At 59.1% G+C, this 27,928-nt stretch overlaps 1 protein-coding gene and 1 non-coding gene across 4 annotated transcripts; both read right to left on the reverse strand.

Moving 5' to 3' along the window:
• Positions 1-68: 68 nt before the first annotated feature.
• Positions 69-27,687, reverse strand: KIF19 (kinesin family member 19). Of its 3 annotated transcripts, XM_069544033.1 has the most exons (20): positions 27,535-27,687; positions 25,918-25,998; positions 14,816-14,926; positions 14,076-14,163; positions 13,654-13,790; positions 12,320-12,445; positions 11,772-11,966; positions 9,869-10,015; positions 8,109-8,231; positions 6,230-6,395; positions 5,409-5,583; positions 5,104-5,299; positions 3,743-4,013; positions 3,538-3,659; positions 2,933-3,069; positions 2,587-2,692; positions 2,344-2,431; positions 1,377-1,771; positions 1,016-1,223; positions 69-751 (listed from the first exon to the last, which is right to left on the reverse strand). In XM_069544033.1, exons 1-20 carry the CDS (start codon positions 27,571-27,573, stop codon positions 621-623), a joined length of 3,042 nt encoding a protein of 1,013 aa, XP_069400134.1. In that variant the 5' UTR covers positions 27,574-27,687; the 3' UTR covers positions 69-620. The 3 variants fall into 3 exon arrangements, with proteins under 3 accessions (XP_069400134.1, XP_069400135.1, XP_069400136.1); XM_069544034.1 differs by lacking the exon at positions 12,320-12,445; XM_069544035.1 differs by lacking the exons at positions 11,772-11,966; positions 12,320-12,445.
• TRNAC-GCA (transfer RNA cysteine (anticodon GCA)) lies at positions 16,804-16,876 on the reverse strand. Its single transcript has one exon. It is a non-coding gene; the product is annotated as a tRNA-Cys (tRNA).
• Positions 27,688-27,928: the final 241 nt, after the last annotated feature.

A 27,928-nucleotide genomic window follows, 5' to 3' on the forward strand; every position in this document is an offset into this window, starting at 1 on the left:
ACCATTAGCACCACCCGGGCAGGGAAGCCCAGTCTGTCAGGACACCCCACCTTTCAAACAAGGTCTAGTTTCCGGAACAACCAACAAAACTCTAATGGGATTTTTATTGTTAAAAAGGAATTGGGCAGGGGGAAGGTGGAAGTGACTGCTAAGGAATATTAGATTCCTTCCCCACAGTAAGGGAAATGCCCGTCGGGCCGTTCCCCAACCATCCAGCATGCCCTTGTCCCAGATGTGGGTCCAGGAGCCCTAATCCCACTAACAGTCCCTTCTTGCTCCACCCCCACCCCACATTCTTCAGGCCAAGCCTGGCTGCAGATCTTAGAGTTTCAGCAACAGGAGTCTCTGCCCAGGGAGCCCTGGGATCCAGGGCTGGGAAGCAGGGAGCCCTGCCATCCAGGCCATGCCTCCTGGGCTCAGCTCCCCTTCCTGGCGGCACTGAAGGCACGGAAGTGTGGGGGTCAGGCACCCCCATGATTCCTGGGTCCCAGGGGCCCCAGCCTTCTGAGATCCCAAGCTCTTAATGCCAAGTCATCCCCATTTGCCCAGCCTCCGTCTCCCTTTCCTGCCATACCCCATCAAGCCTTGGCGGGCAGGAGGGCTGGTTCCAGGCAGGGCCCTCAGTTGTGCTGCAAGCGTCCATTTTTGCCTTGGGTGCCTGTGCCATAGGGCAGGCGGGGCATCCGAGCAGCCCGTTCGGAAACATCCGCTGGGTTGGAGGGGGCAGCAAGGGTGGAGGGGTCCTCAGGGCCTGCGATGGAGAAGGGCCAGGAGCTGTGCTTTAAGGCATGCCTTTCCATGCCCCTCTCGTCACCCACACTGGCTCTGAACTCCCTAGGGGCACCGCCCCCCCCCAGAGGCCAGTCCCACTAATAGTCTTCAGGAACCCCGTTTCCAGCAAGGGGCAGCCATAGGGGCAAGGAGCTCAGCCAGCCTCCTCCCTGGCCAGGCTGAGGGCTCCCCTCTCCCCATTGCTATCCCTGCCACCCCCCCCCCCCCACTTGCTGGCACTCACCCAGGTTCTGGCATGGAGGGAGTTTGACCTTGGCCATAGGCAGTGTGGCCTTTCCCATGTGCTGGATGGTAGGGGTCAGGTGCCCAACCACTGGCAACCTCTGTTCTGAGGTGTGATTCTCCATGGGACGGGGCCCAGCGACGTGCATCTTGGGGCGGGACAGCTGCGTTGGCTGGAGAGCCAGATGAGCTGGGAGCTGCGTGGGGATCTGATACAAGGAGATGTTAGGTTCACTTGGGGGACGCTCCATGGAGAGTGGTGCACAGCTAGGGGTACCCTGGGGCCTCTGGAGGAGTCCAGCCTTCAGAACCCTGCAAGGAGGGGGCCCAGACACCCCCAGCTCCTGTCCCCCTAGGCTCACCCCTTGTCCTGTGACTTCAAAGGACTGGGACTTCCGCTTCCTCTTTGCCTCCAGGGACTCCTCTTGTTTCTTGCTGAGGCTTTTCTTCTGGCCTTGCAGCGCGGGACAAGGGCCATTGCCATGACGCTCGACCGCCCGGGATGGTGCCTCGCCCGTGCTGCTGGACAGGCTGTCCTCGCTGGCAGCGTGCTGGAGGGTGGGGCTGGGTGGCCGCTTGCAGGCCAGCGGTCCGGGCGGCCGCACGTCATCAGTCTTGCCCAGCGAGTGCAGGGACAGGCTGCTGTGCTTCATGGTGGGTGCCAGCAGTTGGCGCCCCTCGGCCCCCAGGGCCTGCGAGCGGCGCTGGGCAGCCTTCACGGCAATGCTCTTGGTGTTGGCCGTGGTCTCCTTCCTCCCTGCGGCGGGACAGAGGGGCACCCAACCCGGGATCAAGGCTACGTTTTCCTCCCCCTCCTGTACCTCCAACACCCCTTTCTCTGCTGCAGCTCACCCCAACTTGCTTGCTGTTTGAGAAACTTTGGGCAAGTTTCTGAGCCTTCATCTGTAAACTGATGATGCTAAAACTAACCCCAGTGGGTTGTGAAGATTTTTTTTTTTATTACCATGAAACACGGCATACGGGATATTAGTTCCCTGACTGGGGATCAAACCTTCGCCCGCTGCAGTGGAAGTGCTGAGTCTTAAGCACTGGACCGCCAGGGAAGTCCCAGGTTCTGAAGATGGATTGCTGAGATAATGAGGGTCGCCTGTGGCCACAGGGTAGGGAGGATTCGGACTCTATTTGCTGTTAAAATTACTTTCGAGTGGGAAGTGGAGGGGGCGTGTGTTCCCCATTCTGGTTTCCAGTTGTGTCCCCTGCTCTGTGTGGACAGAGGGAAGGAAGGGGCCCCGGGCTGGGTGCTCTGAGCTGTTGAGATGATGCCAGGCTCAGGCTGATGAGGGGCGTGGGGGGAGGCAGGGGACACACCTTTGTGGGACAAGGGGATCTCCCACAGGTTCTTGATGCTTTCAGGGGAGGAGCTGATCTGGCTGTTCAGACCGACCTGAGTGGCAGCCTGTGAGAAGAATGGGTTGGGAAGAGAAGCCATTGGACCCAGCAGGGACCCTACGTCCTCAGAGGGCTGTTTTGGAAAAGTTCCATCCCAACCACTGGGTGTCCCTCCCGGGTACTCCCACCCACATCCAGGGGCCTATGGGGCCCACTGCTCACCTCCTGCATCACCAGGTTGCTGGCCAGGATAGGGGGTGGGGTGGGCATAGAGGAGCCCTTCGCTTGCCAGGCCCGGGAGCTCGCCTTGAACTCATGGTTCACTTCACTGAGGTTGGCAGAGGAGGATGGGCAGCTGTTGCCCAGGCTGGTGCCACGGGGGGCCCACCACCATCCCTCCTGAGAACTGTTGCATTGTGGGAACGAGGACCCCAAAGTCCTGGCTCCAGACCTGTGCCCCCTCCCCTGTTTCCTGCTCCATCCTCCCTGGGAAGCCAGGTCTGGGCTGGCATCTCTGAGCCTGGTGGCTCAGGTGGGCTGGATGGCCGGAAGCGGTCCTCAGGCTCACCTCTCAGTGCTGAGCAGAGGGAGGAACCTGCTGTGCTGGTGTGGGGACTCGGAGTTCGGCATCTTGATGGTTTCTAGGTCAGACTCCTCTGGGGTCGGCAGGGTTCCTGGGGGGCTAATCTTGGGCAAGGCACTGTCCTGGGGAGGGGAAAGGAGGGAGAGGGGAGTCAGAAGACTTGGTCTCTGACTGAGTAAACAGCCTGGGTGATACAGGCACACAGAGTATCTGGGGCTGTAATCTGGGCTGGGAACCCCAGCAGGGGGTGGGGGGCGGGGCTTGTGTTCCGAGTCCCCAGGGGCCAGCCGTGGTCTGCTAGGCATCCCCAGTGGCACCGCCTGGTGGCCTGGTCTCCTGGGAGGGCATCTGGGGCCCTTAGTGATATCTCAGATGGCCAACCCTGATCCTCAGGCCCTGGAGGGGACACGTGCGGGAGAACACCACGGGAGGGGAGCTTGGCGAAGCTTTGGGTCAGATAAGGAGGAGGAGTCAGCTTTCTGGGGACCAGCCAGCCCGGTCCCGAAGCCACCCTAGTTGCTGCCAGGCGCCGCCTTGGGCATCAGTCCTGCCCCTAGCACAGGTGCGCATGGTCCAGCCCAGGCGCCCACCTGCAGGGCCCGAGAGGCCAGGCGGTCCATCATGGTGGCACGCTCCAGGTTGCCCTCCTCCTGCTCCCGCAGGTACACTTCGTACAGCTCCTTCAGGTGCTGCGGGACGGCCAGGTTGCAGTCTGCGGTGGGGGAGAGGAGAGGCAGGGCTCAGTGTGCGCTCTCGGGCTCTCGGCGGGTCGGACGCGCGGGGCGGGCGCCCTACCCTGGATGAGCTGCCGCTGGGCGCGGATGATCTCCTCGCAGAGGCTGCGACGCTGCTCCAGGCGGCGCAGGGCTTCGCGGCGGTGGCGGAGCGCTCCGTCGCGGCGCAGGGCTTGCGACTGCATCTCGACGTTCTCCAGCTCCAGCTCGTGCACGCGGCAGAGCAGGCCGAGCGCCTCGCGCTGCTGCTCCGAGCTGACGCGCCGCGGCAGCGTCTCCTCCAGGCGGCCGCCCCGCGCGCGCAGCTCTCGGCACCGCTGCTCCAGCGCCAGCTGGGGAGCCGAGCGGGCCGTCAGCACCAGGTGGCCCCGAGGGGCCGCCCGCGCCCGCGGCTTAGCGGGTCCTCGCCCTTCCAAGGCCCCGGATGCTGGGCGGCCGGCTGAAGCCCCACCCCGAGGCCCGCTTTTCGAAGCTTTGTCTTGAACTCTGCAGCCGGGGACTGCTCCTGAGTGACCCCTCTGTGCCCACCTTCTTGCAACCCATCCCTGAAACAGGCTCCATGCAGTGAAGTCGCTCAGTTCTGTTCGACTCTTTGCGACCCCATGGACCGCAGCCAGCCAGGCACCTTCTTCCATGGGATTCTCCAAGCAAGGATACTGTAGTGGGCTGCCATGTCCTTCTCCAAGGGATCTTCTCGACCCAAGGATCGAACCTCCGTCTCCCGCATTGGCAGGCAGACCCTTTACCATCTGAGCCACCAGGGAATCCAGGGAAATGAGCTCTGTGGACCAGCTCAACCCTAGCCCATCTAATGCCCTCTGGACTGGTGGACCCTGAAGGCCCCTGGTATGGCTATGCTCCAGAATAGAGAAGGGAGGTCTGGGAAATCCTAATTAAAATGTTGGCTAACAGTTTTCTGAGTCTTTAATATGTGAAAGGATTTATTTAATCTTCTCATCAACCCCACTAGGGTTGACCACTCCCATTTTAAAGATGAGTTCTTGCCTGGAGAATCCCATGGACAGAGGAGGCTGGCAGGCTATATAGTCCAGGGGGTAGCAAAGAGTCGGACCCAACTGAGCACACACACACACAAAGCGTTCGTCCCTCACTGGTGTCTGACTCTGTGACCCGCCAGGCTCCTCTGTCTATGGGATGCTCCAGGCAAGAATACTGGAGTGGGTAGCCATTTCCTACTCCAGGGGATCTTCCCGACCCAGGGATCGAACCGGCACCTCCTGCATTGCAGGCGGATTCTTTACCATCTGAGGCACCAGGGAAGCCCTCAGATGAGAAAGAGAGACTCAAAGTCGCAGGGGATTTGTGGCCTGAAAGCCCAGGTTTCACCCCTCCCACAAGCCTCCCCCAGCCCCTTCCTGCTGTCTCTCAACCCCCCTTGCCCAGCCCCCGAGCCCCAGGCACCTTCTGCTTTCGCAGTTTCTTTTGCTCGGTCATCAATGCACCGATGCTTTCGCGGGCGGACACCACCTCCGTGGGCTCCTCGATGTCTGGCTGGTTGTCACCGGTGTCCAAGTCCTTCCTGGTGTCATCCTTAGTGGAGGACTCCTTCCGACGCTCCTCCCGCCACTTGAGTGCCCGGCGTGCCTTATGCTTCCAGCTGCCGCAGCCCCAACCCCAAAGGAGACGGGGGATTCAGGCCATGGGGGTTGGGGGGCATAAGGTGCGGCCCCAGCTCCCGGCTCCCATCCCAGGCCAGCGGTGCTCACCTGGCGATGGTGAGCAGGTGGCGGGAGGTGTCCATCTCCAGCTCCATCCTGCGGTTCTCCAGCTCCAGCAGGCGTCTCCGCGTGTCCATTTGCTCTTGGAAGGTGCTGATCAGCTGCTCACGAAGGTGTTCCATCGCAGCCTGTTCTCCCTGCCCGCTGTGCAGCTGGACCTTGGCTGCCCGTTGAATGGGAGGTGGGAGAGGTCAGCGGAGGAGGAAAGGTCAGCCCAGGAATGTCTGGGTCCGCCTGGGCCCTCCCCTGCTCTCTTTCTCCCCAAAAGACTTCTGTGAAACCACCTCCTCCAGGAAGACCTCCTAGATTACCCCTCCCACATCCCACTTCTACACTGTCTTCAGGCGGTGACCCAAAGGTGACTCCCAGCCCCCCAGTATGAACTGGGCTTCCGCCAGCCTTTAGAGTGCTTTTCTGTCAACTAGTAAAAGGCGCCCCTTAGACACTTTATTGCCATGTGCTGCAAAATCATCAAAGCAAGTACAGAAAATCTGTCAGGGAACCGTATCCCTCCTGGCGATGCCAGGCCCAGTCTCGCAGCTCTCACTGCAGTCCCCAGAGTGAAGCCCCCACACAGCTAAATGCCCAGGTGACTCTCAGTCTGAGGCACCGAATCCTCAGGTTAGGTCTCTGAGGCAGAGATCGTGATTCTGCTTGACAGTTGAAGGATGGAAGGCTTAAAGGCTACTCAGCCAGAAAGAGCCCGAGTCCGGCTTTGAAGCCAGCGCTGTCTGACCGCAGAGCACCCTGAGGCAGCCTAGAGGGGCATCGGGAGACGGGCTCTGGCTCACGGAGACCCACACACGCACCCTGGTTGTGGCAGATGTCGCCCTGCCCCAGCTGGGCTCGGTCCGGGCTCCGCCCGCCCCGCTCCTCGATCTTGCGCTTGAGCCTCTGGATCTCGCTCCGCAGGTCAGCAATGATGTTCGTGTACTGGGCAATGTGGTAGGAGACGCTGAGCAGGTTCTGCTTCACCTGGGGAGGGGGCGGGGTACAGTCACCAGGGGCCCCAGGGCCTGCCAGCGGGGACCCTCTTTTTCTCCTGGATGACAGTAATGACCTCCTCGCCTCCAACCCTGGTCTATGCTGTGCTTAGTCACTCAGTTGTGTCTGACTCTTCTCAACCCCATGGACTACAGCCCGCCAGGCTCCTCTGTCCATGGGATTCTCCAGGAAAGAACACTGGAGTGGATGCCATGCCCTCCTCCAGGGGATCTTCAACCCAGGGATTGAACCCAGGTCTCCTGCATTGCAGGCGAATTCTTTACCACCTGAGCTACCAGGGAAGCCCTGCCTCCGACCCTACAACCTACCAAACTACATGCCCCTACCAGAGGCATACTCCTAAAATTACGCGGCGCCCCCATTCAAGCCCCAGCTCTCTGCGCCACTCGAACTTCGTTGGCTCCCTACTGCTGGGAGAATGTCCTGATTCCTTCATCAGGTGCTGAAGGCACACTGTTCTCTCTAGTTTCATTTGGCTCACTGCTCCAGGGAAGGAAGCATTCTCCTCGCCCCACCTCCGCCACGGACACCACCTCCTCCCTGCCTTAGGAGCCTCTGTCCTTACTGCTCCCTCCCTTCTGGAGCCTCCTCTTCACCCTTCAGATTCCCACTCACCGTCTCTAAAGAGGTCCGTGGGATTCCACTGGCCTCCCTGCTGTTGGCGTGCTGCCTGCTATTAATAATATTCTGAACTATCAATTCGCTCTTTTAAGGGTCTCTTCCCACCATTAAGTTCCTTAATGGAGAGAGTAGACATAAAGCATCCAACTCCTGACACAGTAGCTGGAAAACTGCTGTGTTAGGAGAATGTTGGTTAGGTTCTTAGACTCTTCACATGGGTGGGCCCAGATGACCTCATAGATAGCCAGGATTCTAACACACCGACCAGAAAATGTAAGGAAATCTTGGAAACTGGGCAGAGCTCAGTGCCATTCCTCCCCAGCTGGGAAGCCACTTAGCTCCCTTCAGCCTCACTGTCCTCAGCTGTAAAATGAGGACAGAAATAACGCCTGCCTTATTTGAGGACCGCATGAGATGAATTGATAAAGGGCCCGCAGCATAAGTGCTCAGTGACAGTCACCGCTATTGGAACTATTAGGGTTAGGGCCTTTGGAGGAGTAGAGGTCTGAATGAGCATCTTTTAAGATGAAAACAGGAAGATGGAAGGGGATGGTGGGGCTGGGGGCACAGACCTTGGGGATGAGCACAGACTTTGAGCAAGAGGAGGAAAAGGGACATCCTTGGAGTTCCGATGGTTGAGTCTGCCTGCCAACGCAGGGGACATGGGTTTGGTGTCTGGTCTGGGAAGATCTCACATGCCACGGGGCAACTAAGCCCGTAAGCCACCCTTACTGAGCCCACATGCCCCAGAGCCCGTGTCGCACAACAAGAGAATCTACCACAGTCGCCACTAGAGGGGAGCCCCCAGTTTGCCGCAACCAGAGAAAGCCCACACACAACAACAGAGGCTGAGGCTGACCACGGCCAAATAAAGTTAGAACAGAGAAGGGACCCCTCAGAAGCTGTGGGCTTCCTGGCAAGTCACGGGGCCAGAGCAGTGGCGGCTCGGGCCAGTGTGTGTGTTCCGGAGGCTGGGGGTGGCAGGCCCTGGAGTCAGTCCAGGGGGCTTGAATCTTGGCCCAGAAGGGCGAGTGCTGGGGGCACAGAGCAGGGGCCCCTCACCCGGGTCTTGATGCTCTTGGCCCGGCCGGCGTAGGTCAGGGTGTTCCGGGACTCCTCGAAGGCGCTGCTCGCTGGGCTGATGTGGGCGATCATCACGGTGCGGCTGTTTCCCCCCAGGGAGTCCTGGATGGGCCGGGGGCGGGCGGGCGGCAGTCAGCAGGGCGTCGCCTCCCTGGGCCCTGCTCCTGCTCATGATGCCCTCGTGACGTGTGCGTCTCTCTCTCACACTCGCGGGTGCTGGTGCTGAGCACCCCATGGGCCCTCCCGCGCCCCCTGCCGTCTCCCCACTTCTTCCCTCTCCCAGTTTCTTCTCCAAAGCTCCTGTTTGAAAATTTCCAGCATCTGAGTCAGGGTCTCCCAGCTCTCCTCCTCCCCCGCTCATATACATGAGGACGAGGAAAGGTTGGCTGGAACCAGAGCGGGAAGAGCTCTGAGGGGTCCTGGGCTTCTCCACCATCTCCTCGGGCCTTCCAGGTCGCCCCCTTTGCTGACAGCGGAAGGCGCCATTGTCTTGGCTGGAGCGAGGCTGGGGATGGAGTGAATTGGGCCTGTGGCCACCGCCTCCCTTGTCCTGGGCTTGCCCTGCTCTCTTCAACGGAGAGAGTGCGCGGGGCTACAGGGGCCTGGGGTCAAAGCCCTCAGGCGCGGCAGTGACCAGCTGAGCGACTTCAAGCAAGCTCCTTCACCTCCCTAACCCTTAGCCCCCTCGGGTTTCTAGGTGGCAGGAGTCGGCTCTCACACCCCCAGCCAGCGAGTGCAGTGATGCTGGCGGGCTGATGCCCAGCGTTAGGTCACCTGCAGCTCTGCCATCAGCCCAGCCAGACCTCTGCTGGGGCCCTCCTTCCAGCACTTACTGGCGGGAGCCCTTGGGGAGGTTACTTAGCCTCTTGGTGCCTCAGTTTCCTCATCTGCAAATGGAAATAATGACCCCCTAACTCAGATACGCTGACCCAATTAAAGGAACTGCAAAGAATTCCCTGGCCATCCAGCAGTTAGGACTCCATGCTTTCACTGCTGAGGGCCCGGGGTGCAATCCCTGGTTGGGAAATTAAGATCCCACAGGTCATGCAGAATGGCTCCCTCCTCTCCAAAAAGGAACTGGGTGTGGCGGGGTGAAGCACTGCATTCAGAGCCTCGCCAGGAGCGTGCCCCCCACCCCACAACAGCAGCCTCTGGGAGCCACGACTGACTGTCCACCTGGACCCCCAAATCCAGATGACTCCCAGTTCCCTCGAACCCACAGCCCTGGGGCTGGTGGGAGGGGGGCGGTCAGATGCTCAGGTGCAACCTCTTTTCCTCCCTGCTGTTCACAAATGGGGGCCTGCGAGCGTGAGCTCAGTCGCTTCAGCCGTGTCCAACTCTTCTAGACCCTGCGGACTGGCTCCTCTGTCCATGGGATTCTCCAGGCAAGGGCATTGGCGTGGGTTGCCATGCCCTCCTCCAGGGGACCTTCCTGACCCAGGAATCAAACCCACATCTCCCACATCTCCTGCGTTGCAGGCAGATTGTTTTTTACCCACTGAGCCACCTGGGAACCCCTTACAGGACCCCCAGATTAGATCTGAAATTTGGATAAATGAGTGAGCTTTTCTTAAAGTATGTCTCAAAGATGGCATGGGACATATGTACTGATACCCAAACCGGATTTCGTTATTTATCTGTTGTTTATTCACATGCAGCTGGACATCCTGTATTTTCCTCTGCAAAGCTGGCAGCCCCACCCCAGGTGCCCAGGGCCCAGGCCCAGTGGCAGCTGGTACCTTCAGGAGGCGGGTGAGCTTGCTGTCGCGATAGTTGATATACTTGTTGGTGCCCTTGCCGCTCAGCGCGTTGATGCAGTTGCCCAGGGCCAGCAGCGAGCGGTTGATGTGGGCCCCCTCTTTCATGCGCTGCCCACGGTTCTGTGTCTGCGGGAGCGAGCAGCAGGTATGACTCCTCACCCCAGGCCATCCTGGGTTGTAAACCCCCTCCCCGTCCCCCAAGGCTCTGCAAGGAAGAGACGCTGAGGATCTGGTCTGCCCTCTGCCCAGGGAGGGCATTCCAGGTCAGGGAACGAGAAGGTCTGTGGACAAGAGTGGGGCTTCCTAAGTGGGCACTACTGCTAAAGATCCTGGCTGGCAATGCAGGAGACACAGGAAACGCCGGTTCAATCCCTGGGTCTAGAAGATTCTCTGGAGGAGGGCATGGCAACCCACTCCAGTACTCTTGCCTGGAAAATCTCATGGACAGAGGAGCCTGGCGGGCTACACTCCATGGGGTCAGAGTTGGACACGACGGAAGCAACTGAGCATGCACGCTGGACGAGAGCGGGGGACAGAAAGCTCCCAAGGAGGGATGGAGCCTGGGTCTTCGTCTCCCTGGGGACTGACCCGCTGGCCCAGGTAAGGGCAGCGCCTAGGGTGGGATGGAGGGAGGTCGTGACTTCCAGGCAGCTCATCTGGGAGCCGGCACGGCTGTGGGCTCCCGGCTCTAGAGAGAGCGCCAGGCTCCAGGGGGAAGGACGGAAGTTTGTGTGTATGTGGGGAAGGGCGTGTGAGCATGTGTGAATTGCATGTGTACATGTGACAGCGTGTATATGTGTATAAGAAGGTGTGTGAGGAATCCCCTGGCGGTCCAGGGGCTAAGACTCCGCGCTCCCAATGCTAGGCGCCTGCGTTCACTCCCTGGTTAGGGAACTAGGTCCCACATGCCACAGCTAAGAGTTTGAATGCTGCAACTAAAGATTCCATGTGTCATAACTAAGACCTGAGCAGCCGATACATAAATAAATAATCAATAAATATTAAAAAAAAATGGAAGCCTGTGTGTTAGGAAATGCATGAATTTGTGTGTGAATGGATGTGAGAGCAGGACAGGACCAAGTCCCAGGAGGCTCTGCCACCCTCGGGAGACGTCTCTGTCCAGCCTGGTGAAGGTGGGACCAGGTGGCTGCAGGGCACACCCTCTCCCCACTGGCTGCTCCCTGCCCCTTTCCTCCAGGAAGCCTTTAGGCCTTTATGAAAAGAGAATGTGTTTCTCCCAGTCCACCCTGTTGAAACCAACCCCACATGTTCCAACATGAATCCCTTGTCACTTTTCCTTGGTGCTTGCGTTTGCCTCAGTGCTAATGGTGAGATGCCCATGGATTCAGGCGACCACGAAACTTCTGAATTTGCCCACAAGAGGGGGCCTGGGCCCAGGCTTGGGTGGCAGGGCTGAGCAAAAGGCGATGGGGGGAATGAACACTGACAAGTGGGTGGTGGGCCCTTTTCTCTCCCTGAGGTGGTGGGCAGGGTCCCCTCCCGGGCTCTGCCCAGGGTCTCCCCCATCAGGGGTCATCATTTCCCCCGGGCCCCAGCTCCTCACCGGGCCCATTCATTCTCCTGGTGGTTTCCCCACGTCCTCCGGGACACGCACTGTCTCCTTCCCTGGAGAGACCCTCACACTGCCAGGCCCCTTCCCACAAACAGCCCCTTGGCAGGGGGGGTCTCCCTGGGGTACCCCAGCCCAGCCCACCCTTTCTGTCCTCTGTGACATCCCTCAGTGCCGGCCCCTCCGGAGCACCCCTTACTCCCACCCTCCCTGAGACAGTCCCCATTGCACCCCTTGGGGAGCGGGGTGGGCCAGCCTCCCTGCCCTGCACCCCCAAGCTCTGCCCCCAGCCCCTGGGGGAGCCGACCTCACCTGGGAGGCCCGCTCAGAGCCAGCCAGGTCGATCATGAAGAGACGGCCCTGCCGCACCTCCTGCAGGACGTCCCTGACCCGGCTGCGCTGGCGCACAGCCACCTGGAGCACGGCGTGGGAGCGTGAGGACGTCTGGTTGGCGGCCGTGGGCTCCTGGGTCCTCTGCCGGTTCCCCCTCATCAACAGCTGCATGATCTGGGTGGGCGGGGCAGAGCAGGGAGGCCACTTCTGGGGGCCCGTGGGGACGCCCCCCAGTCCTGCCTCTTCGAGGTTGGGAAGGGGCCCAAGGCAGGGCTGGGTCAGCCCGCCATGTGCTGTGAGGGCTGAGAGGTCAAGGCCTGTCTGTCAACTAGGAGGTGGGATGCCTGGCCCGTCCCCAGGGTCGGCGTGGCCGGGAGCGTGTCATCCAGGGTCCTCTGTGTCTGCCCCAGCTCCAGCCCAGCTGAGCCGCAGTGGCTCCCTGGTTGCAGAGCCCTGCCGCCTCTGGTCACACCGCCACACACAGAGGTTAGTGTCTTCCACTACCCGACTGGGTGCACAAGACTCGCCTCTTTGGCATTGATAGTGGAGACCTCGGTGATTCCGGCCACCTGGATCACTCCCTTGGAGTCTTCCCTCAGCTCCAGGTACCCCAGGGCAGGGTTCAATAGGTCCCGGATCATCTCATTGTAGATCTGATGGGACCGATTGGGAGGGGCAGGGGACAGACATTAACGGGAGACCGAGAGCAGGAGGTTCAGGCCCATCCCTCCTGAGAGCTCCAGGCTCATCTCAGGGAAACCCTGGGTTAAGGAGATGGACCCCTTCCTTCCTTCCTATGGGGTGGGCGTAAGGGGGCTTCAGCATCCGGGGGGAAACACTGGGCTGCCAGAGCCAACGGCACAGAAGGCAGCAGGCCAGCCGGGCACCGGGCAGAGGATGGAACCTAACCCATGGCCAAGCCCTGGTGGTTGCTAGGCAACCCTTATGGTACCTTCACCCAGCCTCCCCAACCACAGCCCCCGAAGTGCATCTTGCTGGCTAAGTCAACACGACGCTGGCTGGAGCAGGTGCTGGCAGCAGTGCCTCGCTGCCCCTCCTGAGCTGTCACCCAGGAGATTATCAGCTTCCAGGGGAAGCCAGGGAGGCCAGGAGCCAGATGGAGCCTAGCCCAGTGGCTCTCCCACCGCTTCTGGCCTCTGTGGGCCCCCACCCCCACTGATCTGCTATTGCCCAGTGATAGCACTCCCACAGGTGGGCATCGGGGGCTGTGTGAAGGTGGCGAAGGCTGGCAGGTCTAAGCCTGTCCATATATGTAACGTTCTCACCTGTACCTACATATACAGGGTGCCTGCAGGTAGCCTAGCAAAGCAAACAGGGTTGGCTCAGTCGTGTCCGACTCTCTGCGACCCCATGGACTGTAGCCCGCCAGGCTCCTCTGTCCATGGGATTCTCCAGGCAAGAATGGAGTGGGTTGGTTTCCTTCTCCAGGGGATCTTCCCAAGCCTGGGTCTCCTGCATTGCAGGCAGATTCTTTACCATCTGAGCCACCAGGGAAGGGTGGAATGGGCCCAGAGGATGGCCTCTGGGAGGCTGGCTGAGGTCTGTGCTCAGTGACCAGGTAGTTTTGGAGTAGCCAAGTGGGCAGGGCTCGGCTCTAAAGCCGCAGGGTCCTGAGTCTGAATTCCTGTTCCCCCACTTACTGTGTGACCGAGGGACTGTGGCTGTCTAGTTGCCTCTCTGAGTTTTTATAAAGTGAGGCTGACCACAAGCACGTGGGAGGGCAGCCGTGATGAGCGCCCCCAGGAGACTGCCCCGTGGCCTGACCTCCGGGAGGTAAACCGGCCCGGGCCTGCGGGCCTCCTGGCCCAAGCCCTCAGGACGGGGAGGGCCGAGGGCTCACCTCCAGGTAGGACATGGACACCTCGTATTCCATGTCGTCGCTGGTCTCCTCGATGGCACGGAAGAGGTCGTTGAGGGTCCGAACGTAGATGCCAGGCTCATGGTCTGTGCCCAGCATGGTGTAGGTTTTCCCACAGCCTGGGGCAGAGTGGGGAGGGGGTGGGTGAGCAGGACAGAGACTGGGAGGGCGGGGCTCCTGGCAAACCTGGGTCTGTCCTCAAGGCTGGAGCCTCCCAGGTGGCTGGGAGGTGGGGGGAGGGGGAGAAGATGGCATCCTTAGCTGGGGGTGGGGCTCTGGGTCCAAAGGGCTCTGGGAGAGGGCAGTTTCAATCGGCCACATCCTTGATTCCTGCTCCAGCCTGGGTCAGACAAGCTCCGAGGTGGAGGGTGAGGAGCTTGATTCTTGGGGGCACTCGCCCTCACCTGTGGGGCCATAGGCAAAGACAGTGGCATTGTAGCCTGAGATGACGCCTTCGATGAGGCTCTTGGTGGTGGCTTGATACACCATCTCCTGCAGGGAAGAGGAGACCCGTCAAGACCCTGGGCACAGCCAGGGCAGAGCACACAGGCCCGCAGGCTCACCCTGACCCCCAACAGAGGCAGTTTCATCCCTAGAGCCCTCAGGCCCTGAGAAGTGGGGGTGAGAACGGGGGAAGGATGTCTCTGCTTTCCCCCCACGGGTGTGTGGCAGGGAGAATGCCAGCCTGCAAGAGTGTCAGGACACCTGAGACCCTCCCCACCAACAGCTGGCTCCTGGCCCCCAGCCCAGAGGACGCCTCACACCTGCTCCTTGGGGCATTTGTGGATGGGTGAGACGGGGTCCCTGGGAGGGTGTCAGCTTCCCCGAGGCGCCCCTCCCAGCACCAGCTGGGCTTCAAGCACCTTCCTGCAGCTCCCCTAGGGGCCACCTGTGGGGAGTGCTGTGTGGGTCCCCGTGGAGGGTGGCATTTGTGTGCTGACCGCGGTGTGTCCACCCAGAAGGCTCTGTATGCACCATGCAGGCTCACGCACACGTGTGCATGTGGGGATGCGGCAGGTAGAGAGAGTGAGTGATGGAGGGATGCCTGGGGCTCGGTGCCAGGGTCCTCTAAGGGCTCCCTCCCAAGTCGGTCAGAGGGCAGAGAGGGGATCCTATGTGTCCCCAGGCCCAGGCGCCCCCTCACCTGGGTGGCAGTGAAGTCAAAGGCCACGTCGAACAGGTAGGACTTCTCCCGGGAGCGGTGCGCCCGTAGGATGTCATCGGGATCCTCCATTGGGTCCATAAGAACCACCATCTGCAAAGGTCCCAAGGGGAGGTGGGCAGTAACCCGGGAGTCCCAGGCCCACCCCGATGTCCACACTGACCACTGGCCTCACCCCCACTCAGGACGTGGGAAACAGCAGGAGGGGCCGGATGAGACTTGGAGTCCAGGAGTGTCAGGGTCAAGGTCAACCGAGTCCCAACAAAGGACAAGACACTGAGTGGGCGGGCTGCCCTGGGACCACCCCAAGGGCTCAGAGCTCCCTTCTGGGGTCAGCAGGGCCAGTGACGGCCCAAAAAGAACTCGAGAGGAGACAAGGCGTGAGGCCCTTGTCTTGCTGAGGGGCAGACAGAGGAGGCTGATTTGGGAGCCGGTCCAGTACCATGGACGCAGGAGATGATAGGGGTCCCTCTGGGTGCACCCCCATCCAGCATCAGGATTCAGGAGCCTCCGGTGCTGGGAGGACCACAGCTTTGGGGCTCCCACCAGGCTCCTCCCAGTAGGTACACACTGGTGCTCACTGCTTCTAAACTGGCCCAAGACACCCACCCCCACCCCCGCTTCCTCCAGATCCCAACAGGGCCCTCCTCTGAGATCTTCAGTGGAGGGAAGAAGGAAGAAGTCTGTCCCCTGTGCCCGGGACCCTCAGGCAGAGGTCTTAACCAGTCAGGTGGGATTCCAGGGGAGCCACGAGAGGGGATGCCCCAGACAGGCTGGGGTGGGGCTCTGTGTAGGGAAACGAGGAGGCCACTGCCCCGGCCCTCTTCACAGACTGCTAAAGCCTGGGTGGGCACAGCAAGCTGAGTGCAGGACGCTGGGGCTTGCAGTGTACCTGGGGTGCGCACCTGTCTCCGGCCACCTCCTCCAGGCTTCAGCCCCAGGGCCGTGTAAGCCTCTCCCAGGATCCATTTCCTGGCTCTGGCCCTAATACCTGGAGCAGGAGCCCTGATCAAGTGTCAGACCCAAATGAAGAAATATCCGCCCACAAGTCCCCAGGCGTGGGTCCCAGAGGAGGGATGCAAGGGAGCCTGACCAGCTGCACGGCTCTCACCCTCGGTGTCAGAGCTCCTGGGCACACCGGCAGCACCAGCAGCCCAAGGGGCACCCTCTGGGGGCTTTTAGTGCAGGGGAGGGCGAGCAGCCTGCACGGATGCCCATCACCCACTGATCATCTTCAGGTGACCTCTGGGCACTGCCAAGTTCATGGGCACCGTGGGCATCTGGTCCCTTTGACATGCAGCCTCCTGAATCAGGACATCGTCAGCACGGCTGGCTGCCATGAGCCCCTCTTAAAAGAGGGCTTTGTCTGGGTCTCCATCTGTCTGGACCCCTGCCCGCACCCAACTCTTCAGAGCATCAGCCCCTTCCCCGCCCTCTCAGGCACACGATGGAGCCTTTGTGCCCCTCGGCCAGGTGAACTGGACCTGAGCTGTGGAGGGCTGGGGTGAGGGTGGGGTGCTCGGGGCCGCCCGGAGGCACAGGAGTTCAGGCTGAGTGACCACAACTGCTGGGCACTTTGCATTTAACCCAGGCATTACGCGATACCCTCTGGGTCAGAGAGAGATGTGATTTCCTGCATGGCGTTCAGAGTCCAGCGGGTCACAGACCATTTTAATAACAAGCACTGGGCTCCAGGAGGCAGGCAGAGTGCAGAGAAGGGGCACACGACCTAGCTTTTCCACTACAGGAGGGCTTCCTGGAAGAGGAGGTACCAGCACTGTCTTTTTTCAATAAGATATTTAATATAGTTCCCTGTGCTATAGAGTAAATTGTTGTTGCTTGGTGGTTTAGTAGCTAAGTTGTGTTCGACTCTTGTGACCTCAGGGACTGGAGTCCACCAGGCTCCTCTGTCCATGGAATTCTCCAGGCAAGAATACAGGAGTGGGTTGCTGTTTCCTTCTCCAGGGGATCTTCCTGAACCAGGGATTGAACCAGGGTCTCCTGCATTGCAGGCAGATGCTTTACCAACTGAGCCACCAGGAAGTCCTTGTTGCGTATCTACCTTATTTTTAAAAAATTTCTGGCATGCCACAAAGCAAGCAGGATCTCAGTTCCCTGACCAGGAATTGAACCCGTGCCCCCTGCACTGCAAATGCAGAGTCTTAACCACCGGACCACCAGGGAAGTCCCAGCAGCAAGTTTTAAAGGATGAGCGAGAATTGGCTGAAGAACGGGAGGTGGGAAAGCAAGCAAGGGGACCACACGAGCAAGGCCGCGATGTGACAGGCAGGCTGAGGGCAGGTGTTCTCACTGCCAGGAATCCCACGAGCACAGACCCAAGGTGGCCACAGAAGGAGACGTAGGGGCCCCTCCGTGAGCATGTGTTGCCCCCCGCCCCGCAAAGCAGCTCCTGTACATCCTAAAAGTCACCCAGGCTGGCACCCGGCCTCAGCCCAGGGAATGTTTTATTTTTTCTGGCTACACTTCGTGGCATCTGGAACTTTCCTGACCAGCGACTGAACCCATGCCCCTCTGCAGTGGGAACACAAGAGTCCTAATCACTAGACGACCAGGGAAGTCCCCAAGGAAAGCTTTCTAAATAAAGCTGCACTGGGGCCACAAGAAGTGCTAAATGCTTTGCACACTTTCTCACCTTCTCCGACAACTTAGAGCAGGCCTCATTATTGCAAGATTGTAATGAGGAGTCAGACTGGTACCCAAGGCTGCACTGCCAAGTACAGAGCTCACTGGATTTAAAGCTACTGGGTTCCAGAACCCAGGCTCCTAACCAGGCCTCCTGTCCCTGCCTCTGGAACAACAGCGGCCTAGCTGGGGGGATGCTCATCTGTTTGGTTGAGCTGTGCCCACCTCCCACCAGATTTAAATGTTGAAGTCCAACTCCCCAGCCCCTCCGAGTGTGACCTTATTTGGAAATAGCGTTGTTGCAGATGTAATCAGTTGAGTTAGGATGTGGTCCTTTTATAAGGTGGTGGTGTCCTTATAAAAGGGGGCTACTATGGCACAGACACATGTGGAGGGAAGGAGATCCAGCCAGTCCATCCGAAAGGAAATCAGTCCTGAATATGCATTGGCAGGACTGATGCTGAAGTTGAAACTCCAATAGTTTGCCCACCTGATACAAAGAGCTGACTCCTTAGAAAAGACCCTGACGCTGGGAAAGATTGAAGGCAGGAGGAGAAGGGGACGACAGAGGATGAGATGATTGGATGGCATCACTGACTCAATGGACATGAGTTTGAGGGAACTCTGGGAGATAGTGGAGGACAGGGAGGCCTGGTGTGCTGCAGTCGTGGGGTCTCAAAGAGTCGGACACGGACTGAGTGAATGTGGTATTTTGGTCCAGCAGCCTTGGAAACTGATACATCACCCCCAACCCCCTGCCCCGAGGCAGGCCCCTCCCTCAGCCCGGAGGTGGTTGGCTCAGCCTGGGATCCTCCTTTCACAAAATCCCTGAGTCTTAAGTGTCCATGTTCAACCTGTAGCACGCTGGACACCTGCCTCTGGGAGGTTTCAAGGGGGACGTTGACCACACAAGACTCAAAGGTCCCCCCACACACACTGGCAGGGGGTGGGGTGGGAGGTGTGGCTGGGGCTGGGCCAGGTGGCAGCACACGGCAGGGCCCTGCCTCCACTGATCCAGGCCCCCTGACTCCGCAGAGGCCCCGGCTTGCCCTCTCCCTGCCCTCACCGCCCCACATCCAGACCTATTCTTGACTCAAGGCCAGTTGTGATCTTTGCACAGGTCTAGATTTGGGCTGGGAAACCCAAGATCCACTGGGGAGCTAGGGGGGGCCTCAGACTCGGGGTAGGGGGGTGTCATCCGTATATGGGGCTACAGAAGGGACCAGGCTCCTCCCCAGCATCTCCTAGGTGAGAAATACCAGGAACAAAGCGTGTGGGGACTTCTTCCTGCTGAGCAGCGCTAAGCTGTGGGGCTTTGATCAGGTGAGCAGCGCTAACCGCCTCTTTCTGGCCTCTCGATGGCTCAGGGTTTCGCAGTCTCAGCGCTACTGATGCTTTGGGCTGGACCACTGTGAGCGGGACTTGTCTCGGGTATTGTAGGATGGTTGGCAGCAGCCCTCCGGCACGGGAGGCCCCGGCACTGCCTCCTCCCGCGGTGACATCGCCACATGCCCCCGGGGGAGCAAAATCACCCCCGCATGAAAACTGCTGTTCCCCCTCAAGCCACCAAACTGGCAGTGAAGTTGTCTGAGCAGGGGACGATGTGCAAATTGGGTTCAGGCTCCAGACTGCTGGGTGACCCCAGGAAGACTGCACCACCTCTCCGGGCCTCATGTTCACCCTGGCCAGAAGTCAGGGAGGATCCACAGGGCCATAGCCTTGAGAGAAGAAATCACCCCATCTCCCCTCGCCTGCTCAGGAAGCCCCAGCAGAGAACAGGAATGTGAGGGGGTGCCCAGCTCAGGAGGCGTCATTTCCAGTCCAGGTTGCTAAGCCCACAGCTCCTTTATTCTCGGGCTGTAAACCAGACACAGCAAAACAAAAGCCGGATTCCGCTGGATATCACCTCTGTAAAGCTGTTTCTGGATTTGTTTGTTTGTTCTTTAAGAAGGAAAATTTGTGGCTGGTCAGATTTCTAGTTGTACCATCCTGCGGGTACTCAAGAAAGGAGATTTTGATCCCAGGAAGGGTGTTACAGGGCCCTGAAAGCCCTGTATCCAGATGAAAAAAACATTAGAATGCTGAGCTCATAAAGCCACCGAGGTCCAGCCAACTGCTCCGAACAGGGCCACACCTGGCTGACATCCTGGCCAGGTCCCCACCTTCCCGCAGGACTCTGAGGACCCGGGTAACAGAGGTGTGACCGACATGGCCTAGGGCTGCCTCTCTCTCTCGGGTCTGCTGATCCCTTCATCACCGTCTTCCTGGGAGCCTCTGAAATGCAGATTCCCAGCACTGCCCAGATTCACGGAATGAGAATCTCTGGGGAATGGGGCCCACAGATCTGCCCTTTTAACCATTGCCCTTGTGGCTCAGTGGTAAAGAATCCATCTGCCAATGCAGGAGATGCGAATTTGATCCCTGGGTCTGGAAGATCCCCTGGAGGAGGAAATGGCAACTGACTCCAGTATCCTTGCCTGGAGAATCCCATGGACAGAGGAGCCTGACCGGCTACAGTCCATGGGGTCCCAGAGTCAGAGATGGCTGAGCACAACACACAACACACAGCTTGCCGTGTACCCATTCAGGCGCTAAGTGTAAGCAAGCTTGTATCCTGGCGGCATTATTCACAACAGTCAAAATGTAGGAAACAAGCCAAATGTCCATCAACTGAGGGGAGGCCGATTAGATGCGGAGCAGCGTGGAATACTACCCAGCCACGAAAAGGAATGACACTCTGACCCAGCCGACAACTTGGATGAACCCTGAAAACATGCTCAGTGAAACAAGTCAGACACGAAGAACCACAGATTGCAGGATCCTGTTTCCACAAACTGTCCAGAGCAGGCGAATCTATAGAGATGGAAAGTGGTTGTCTGGGGGCCGGGAGGGGGCTGGGGAGATGCGTGGCGGTGTGGCTAAGGAGGGAAAGGCTCCCCGAATCCTCTCCCAAGTCACCCTCCACCAGGCTCGGCCCTCTGGGGCCATGAAGCCGGGAAGCATCCAGGTGGTGGGTGTGCAGGGAGGCCCTGCCCCCGGGCCAGTGAGCAGACTGAAGACGCCCTGGCTCCCGAACAACACTCACGGATTCTGACGCTCAGCATCTGTCACCTTATCCTTTATTTATCTTTCACAATAGCCTCACCCTCAGAGGATTGCTCTAATCCTCTCAACAGCTCTACGGCCTGGCAGAGCAGGTTATTAACGTCCTGCCTTCTGATGAGAAAACAGAGATAGGAAGTCCCTTGACTCCTGAGACAGGACCCCCAGGGGCACAGGGAGGTCGACATTTGGGGTTTGAGGCAAATTATGGGATTATGCATATGGGCAGGTGACTAAATCCTGCAGATAAACGCAGTCTGGGAGGCTGAGGGGAGGGGCAGTGGGCTGTGGGCTCCAAGAGGTGGTGGGGGTGGGGTGGGGAGAAGGAAGCTCTTTGTCTGGGAGCTTCTTTTTCTAGCCTTGGGACTCCTGGGCCCCACAGCCCTCTCAGGCTGCCCTTCCCCACTTTACAGTCATCAGGGGCACTCCCTGAAGGATCTGGCATCAGAGTCTAGACGCAACCCCCGATGCTAGGAGACTGAGCTCCTACTGGACCCCTCCCTGAACATATATATGTGGCAGAGACCAACTGGGGACCACCAGACAGGAAGCCCAGAAGCCAGAAGCGGGTGGGCAGGAGGTGGGCCAGGGTTTCACTTATCTCCGGGGCCTGAAACCATCCGACTGTCAGCCCTTGAGATAAACTAACATCTCTTAAATCCCGACCAGGCACCAGGCACTGGGTAAGCACTGGGCGTCCAGGAACCCATGGAGACGTCTATGTATGCATACTAAACCGCTTCAGTTGTGTCGGACTCTGTGAATCTATGGACTGTTGCCCGCCAGGCTCCTCTGTCCATGGGATGCTCCAGGCAAGAATACTGGAGCCGGTTGCCAAGCCCTCTTCCAGGGGATCTTCCCGACCCAGGGCTCGAACCAGCATCTCCTATGTCTCCTGCATTGGCAGGCGAGTGCTTTACCACTAGCGTCGACGGGGAAGCCCTGGAGACATTTAAGAAGGCACTGTGTTGACAGTGCTATGATGATGCCCCGAACCAACCGTCAACCCAAATCAAGCCCCCCGGGGACGGGGGTGGGGCAGGTAAGACCACAGGCACCTGAATCTCGTCTTTACAAAGCCAAACCTTGCTCCAGCTTCCTCAGAATGCAGGCACCAGCCTCTGGTCTGCAGAGGACACCCTGCCCTGCCCCTGTCCACCTCTGCAAAGCCGGGGAACATGGACTCCCTCAGCCCCAGGAGAATGACCCCCAGCTCCAAGCAAGGCTGTCCTGGGACCCCTCACGCCAACAGGTGATGGACGCCTAGGCCCACCTCTCCCCACTAGGACTGGCGGGCTTTCACAGCACGGCCTCCCTGCTAACCACCAAGGGCCGGGCTTCAGTAGTGTGACCTCTGGGTTGCTCCCCACCCCCTGGCCTGAGCACAGGAGCAAGTAGCTCCTCCATCAGAGAGGGAAGAAAGAGCCCAGAAGCCCAGGCCAGGACAGACTGGGCTGGGAGCCCCTCTGTGGGGCGGGGTTGTGAGGAAGGGCCACAGCAAGGGGGCAATGGAAGCCGCTGGGTCAAGGGCAGGTCTGCTTCCCAAGAAGAAGTCTCTTTAGCAGAGGCGGGGCGTTGTGCAGGCCGCCTGGGCCAGCGGAACCTTTGCTGGGAAGCGGCTCCATGGCCCTGTTGTGCTGGGGCTGCTCCCACGCTCACCCTGCCGGTCACCGGGCTCCAGACCTCAAGAGGGAGGAGCTGAACAGCTGCCCCATCAGTGAGGCTGGTCAAGCCTGCAGCCCCGAGCCCTCTTGGGGTCAATGATGCAGGCCTGGGGGGCCAGGGTCAGAGACGAGCCCTGGGGGTCACCAAAGAGCCACAGAGGTCAGGGTGCAGGGCCTGGCCAGACTGGGAGGTTGCCCTTTTCTTAAATTTTGGCCTCGAGGCATGTGAGATCTTACTTCCCCAACCAGGGATTGAACTCAGGCCCGTTGCATTGGAAGGTAAAGTCTTAACCACTGGACCACCAGACAAGTCCCACGTTTTGCTTCTTGGACTTGTGTGTCTTTACCTTCTGCCAGCCAGGGTCTTACTGGTCAGAGGAACGGAGCACTTGAGTGGTGGCTGGTTTTTGAGAGGTGCCCAGCCTGCCATGCACTGTGGCTTCTCCCAAACTGCAGGCCAGGCAAGTGCATCCTTGTTTTATCTTAGTTACCTGAGCAGAGATCAAACTGCCATGCAGGGGAAGGGCAGAGTCTTAACCATCGGACCACCGGGGAAGTTGCAGGCATGTGCATTTTTGAACCCAGTGGGGAGAGAAGATGCTCCGGGCAGAAGCCTAGCGTTCTCCCCCTGCAGGGCCTGGAGTCCGTGTTGAGAGCCCCGGGCCCACGCCACTCAGACCACCCTCTGTATGTCTAAGCCGACAAAGGAGCAGGCCCGTCAGCACTGCCCAGCCCAGGACCTTCTCAGAGGCGCAGTCCGGCCTCCCTCTCCACTGGCAGGGACAGAAAGGAGCCAGTGTTTGCCGTGTGTGGGCACACAATGGGCTGTGCCCTGGACCGGAGCATTTGTATTAGCGTCGGTTAATATCTCTCAGCCCCCAGTCCGGCTGGGAGCCAGGAGCAGTGCAGAGAGACGGCATCTTTGTCCCTGACAGTCCTGGGGACAAGCGGGACCAACAGGGAGTGGCCTTGCCGGGAAGGAGGGCTCTCCTCTGGAGTTCCCTGGCCCTTCATGGATGGCCCCTCTCATCAGCAATGCTTGGCACTTTCTCTCACTAATCCAGTAAGTCCCCTACACTGAACCTTCAAGGTGAGAACATTTAAAGATGCCAAGGTACACCTGGTTCCAGCAAGGACCTGGAGCCCGTGCCATCAGCGCCAGGCATGCAAGCCGCTGCAGCCTGCCCTCCCTCTCCTCCTGCTGACGATCCTTCAGCTCCACCGTCTCCCACCTCCTCGCCCCCTCCAGACAGTAACCCTTCTTGCTTGTTCACTCCTCGCCAGCCCCTGTATGCACTACTGTCCTTTTCAAGGTACTGTACTGCAAGATTAAAAAGGCTTTCTTTATTTTTTGTGTTTGTTTTTAAATATATTATTTGGGTGAAAGGCATTATAAACCTACTACAGTACAGTACTACACAGCCAATGGTGTTAATTGGGTACCTAGGCTAACTTTGTCGGACTTACGCACAAAGTGGGCTTACGAACGTGCTCTCCAAATGGAACTCCTTAGTAGGTAGGGAACTTATAGTAGATGACGTGTGTGTTAGTTGCTTAATCGTGTCCAACTCTTTGCAATCCCATGGACTAGTAGCCCTCCAGGCTCCTCTGTCCGTGGAATGTTCCAGGCAAGAATACTGGAGTGGGTAGCCATTCCCTTCTCCAGGGGATCTTCCCAACTCAGGGATCGAACCTGGGTCTCTCCCACACTGCGGTCAGATTCTTTACCATCTGAGCCATCAGGGAAGGCCAGTAGATGATAATTCACAGCTATTAAATGCCTACTGCGTACCAGGATCTGGGGGAGCACTGTGCCCACATCAGCGCACTCCCTAAAGACTCTTCAGGGAAGGGTTAGGGTCACTGTCCCCAGTTACAGAGAAGGTAGTTGAGGCTTCTGGAAGCAACCTGGCCAAGGCCACACAGCTGGTGGAAGGCAGAACCTACCCTGCATGACTGCTGTGTGTGTATGTCCTGCTCCCGCTGGCCTTTAGGTGGGGCCTCCCAACCCTCCCATGCTTTCCCTGAGGTCTTTGAGGAAGGCTCCCCTTTTCCAAGGGGGAACAGAGGAAGAGAAATCAGGAGGCCAGTGCCACCCAGTTCCGCCATGCCCACAGCTCGTGGGAACCCCCGAGGCAGGCTCGCAGCTCATGCTGGGTTGCCCGCCTGTGCTCTTCTTATCTTGGCTGTCGGGCTTCCTGAGTCCTGCCTTCCAGGATCACGGGCAGCAAGTGCTCACTTTGCGTCTCTTTCTGCACGATGCGGGGCCACCCCAACTCCTCTGCACACTCTGCCGCCTTGATGAGCCCTGAAGCTCAGGAGAAGCCGGCAGCAGCCACGGAGTGGAGGCAAGTAGCCGTTTTCAGGGTCCCCATAGGCTAGAGCAGCATGACGCCTCTACCCAGGCACCAAGAGTGCCCTTGCTGCCCCCACCACGGTGCCCACCCCCAGCCCACGCTTGGATCCTCAACTGCCTACCCCAAAAAACATCCTGCCTGGGACTTCCTTGCTGGTCCAGTGGTTAAAAATCCACCTTGCAATGCAGGGCACACAGGTTTGATCCCTGGCTGGGGAAGTAAGATCCCACAGGCTTCAGAACAACTAAGCCCGCGCGCTGCAACTGCTGAGCCCTGGGGCCACAGCTAGAGGGAAGCCCACTCTCTACAATGACGATCCCACATAAGACCTGATGCAGCCAAAAATAAAAAAAATTTTTTTAAAGATTGAAATGTCAAAAATAAAACCTTCCTTGAAAAGCAAGCAAACAAACAGAAAACACCCCTGCCGTGGGGGACAATGTGGCTTCTGCCCGCACCTCCAGCCTCCTCTCACCACTTCTCTCTCCAGCCTGAGCCACGCTGGCCTTTTCTAAGTTACCCAAGTGCATCACCACCCCTCTCACCCCAGGGCCTTTGCACACACAAGTCCCTCTGGTTGAAATTCCCCCTTCAGCACACTCCTAAAGAGCTCCTCTTCATCCTGTGTGTTTCAGATCAAGCATCCTTTCTCAGGGAAGTCCTCCCTGACTCCGGGACAAGGTCAAGTTCCCTCTTACTCTCACAGCAGCACCCATTTCTTTGCAGCCCTTGCTGGCTACACACTCATACGTTTCTTTACAAGAAAGCCATGGAAGGAAGACAGGGCCTTTTCTGCTCACCGTGGTTTCCTGGCTCCTAGCACTGTCCTCAGTGTGTTGTGGGTACTTGATAAATATTTATTGTCTCTTGTGTAAGTGGAGGTGGAGCGTGCCCTGCCCAGCTCATGATAGTGACAGGAAGACCAAGAGAGCAAACAGACATCCAAAGACTCTGCAAACCATGAACAGTCTGGTGACCCTAGGAACACATGCTCTATGGGGAGCAGATCCATTAAGGTGGGGAAGTTAAGTCATGAGTACAGGGAAGGTATGTGAATTTTTTCAGGGCTGGATGAAAGGGCTCAGCTCACTTCCCCCTGGACCAGGGAAGGTTTTAGCTCTCTTTGGATCAATCTAGGGAGGCTTCCTGGAAGAAGGACGGTGGTTTCCTTGATGATGCAATCAACAGTACAACCAAGGATTCAGAGGGTAGACGAGGGGTCATTCCTGCCTCCACCAAGTGAGTAGATACCTGCCCCTACTAGGTGAGCGCAGACCCCGGCCCTGCTGTGCAGCTCCCGGCCACAGCCCCCACATACCTGCTCGTCCACTTTGTGGGCGATGAGGGTGGCTCCTTCTTCCAGCTCCGCCACGCTGATGGGCCGGACCCGGAGCGCCACCTGGGAGGGAAGGTCAGACCCCTGGGATTAGATGGAGAGGGCTGTGCCAGGGCCCCAAGAGAAGGATGAGAGGACCCCAGGATCCTTCCCTCGGACAAGCCTCATGCGTTCCTCTCTGATCAGCCAGCCAAGCCCGGTTCATCTTGAGGAAAACTCGGTGGTTCAAGGTGACCATCCAGGGCGAGGGCATCGGGTCCACAGCATGCAGGCTGTGTCTATGAATTTCCCAGGAGCCTGTGCACCAGAGGAGAGCCCCAGAGGAGAAAGCTGTCTGCTCCTCCCGGCTGCATCAGTCACACGCCCGAATTAAGCACCTGCAGCCCCCCTGGGCTTTGAACTTGGAGCCCTTGGCACCGGGGCAGCCTGTCTGTGTGTCTGTGAGTGACGCGCTACACGTGGCGGCCGGATGGTGGGATGGAGGCCCAGGGAACCTCCCCTCCTCGTGCTGACTACATCCCTACCCAACAACAGCCCCATCAGGGGCTCCCTCCTCTCTCGGTCCTCTGGCCAGAGAGAGATGGTGGGTCCCCTTCCTGGGCATGGGTCTCTTCTGATCAAGGGGAAACACCTGCTGGGCGGGTGGGTATAACTAGCCATCCACAGGCCCGGTAAGAAGCCTTCTCTCAGAGGCACTTCATTGTCAGAGTGCCCTCCTGCCTCCTCAATCAAACTCCACGGATGGCAGGGGCGGCCCCTTTGTCCACACCTGCCAAGGCAAGCCATTTGCAAAGAGACAGTTCTAAACTGCCAGACAGGATGTTCTAGAGCCCTGGGCTTGCTGGGGTTGCCTTATTCTCCAGTTACATCATCACCCACCCACTGGTGGTGTAGGAACCTCCCCAGATCTCAGAAGTTAGGGGCTGGGAGGGTGCATCAGCCTTGGGATCACTGAGTCTTCCCCACCCCCGTCACTCTGACCTGGCCCTGTTGATAATCAGAAATCTGTCTTTGCCTCTAGCTGCTTCTTGGACCCCCATTCACACCTCCTCCTCTGCCCAGTCCCCAGGGCCCTGGGGCTCCATCAAGTGGCTTCCAGCACTTCTTTGAAATATTTAGAGTCCTGACACGGACAGCAACTCAATAACCAGCCACCCTCAATCCTGTGCCCGGTCCTCTGTCACGTGGGGACTCTTGCCCACCTATGGTCCCCCAAACTCTCTAACCTCCTGACCCCACCAGTCCTGGGTACCCTCGTTCACTGGGAAACCTCCACTTTCCTTTTCCGGAAGATGGGTCAGGAGCCCCCTGCTCCTGTCTCTTCTGGATCAGAAAGCAGTCTTGGCCGCAGGGTGTCCCCTGGTGGGAGGTGTAAAGGGGGGTGGGACTGAAGCTTGGCCAACTTCTCAGGTCTTAGCAGAGTGGCCAGGATGCCTTCCTTCTTGATATCCACGACTTGGCAAAGTTGCTCTGGACCGTCGCAGCCCCGGGTCTTAAGAGTCCCTCTTAGTGGAAACAGTCTGGGGGCCGCCGGCAGGGTCTGGGTTCTCGGGGCCGGAGATGGGGTCGAGGAGGAGGAGGAGGCTGACCGGGTCTCACCATGAGTTGCTGGTCCTTGGAGTCCCCGCTGTCCTTCATGCCTGCGGCGGGCGGAAAGGCTCAGGCCGAGATCGCGGGCATGGCCGAGCCGCACGCCCACCGCCGCCGGGGCCCGCGCGGCTGCTGCCTGACAACCCGAAACCAACAAGGCGCGCGCGGCCGAGGGCGCGGACCGGGGCGGGCGGGGCCTGGGGCGGGCCGCCGTCGGGGCCCGCCCCCCGCGCGCTGCGAACGGGAGGTGGCGGTCTCCTCCCGGGAGGCCGCCGAGCCTGCGCTTCTTCCAGGCTAGCGTCAGCCTGGGCGACCCCCGGACCCTAGGCGCGGCTCTGCATCCGCCCCGCGGGCGCCCGCGCTCCCTGCCTTCCGCCCGCTCGGGCCATGCGCATCGGCTGCC

The sequence above is a fragment of the Ovis canadensis genome, chromosome 11 (assembly GCF_042477335.2).
Source record: "Ovis canadensis isolate MfBH-ARS-UI-01 breed Bighorn chromosome 11, ARS-UI_OviCan_v2, whole genome shotgun sequence".
Classification (NCBI taxonomy): domain Eukaryota; kingdom Metazoa; phylum Chordata; class Mammalia; order Artiodactyla; family Bovidae; genus Ovis; species Ovis canadensis.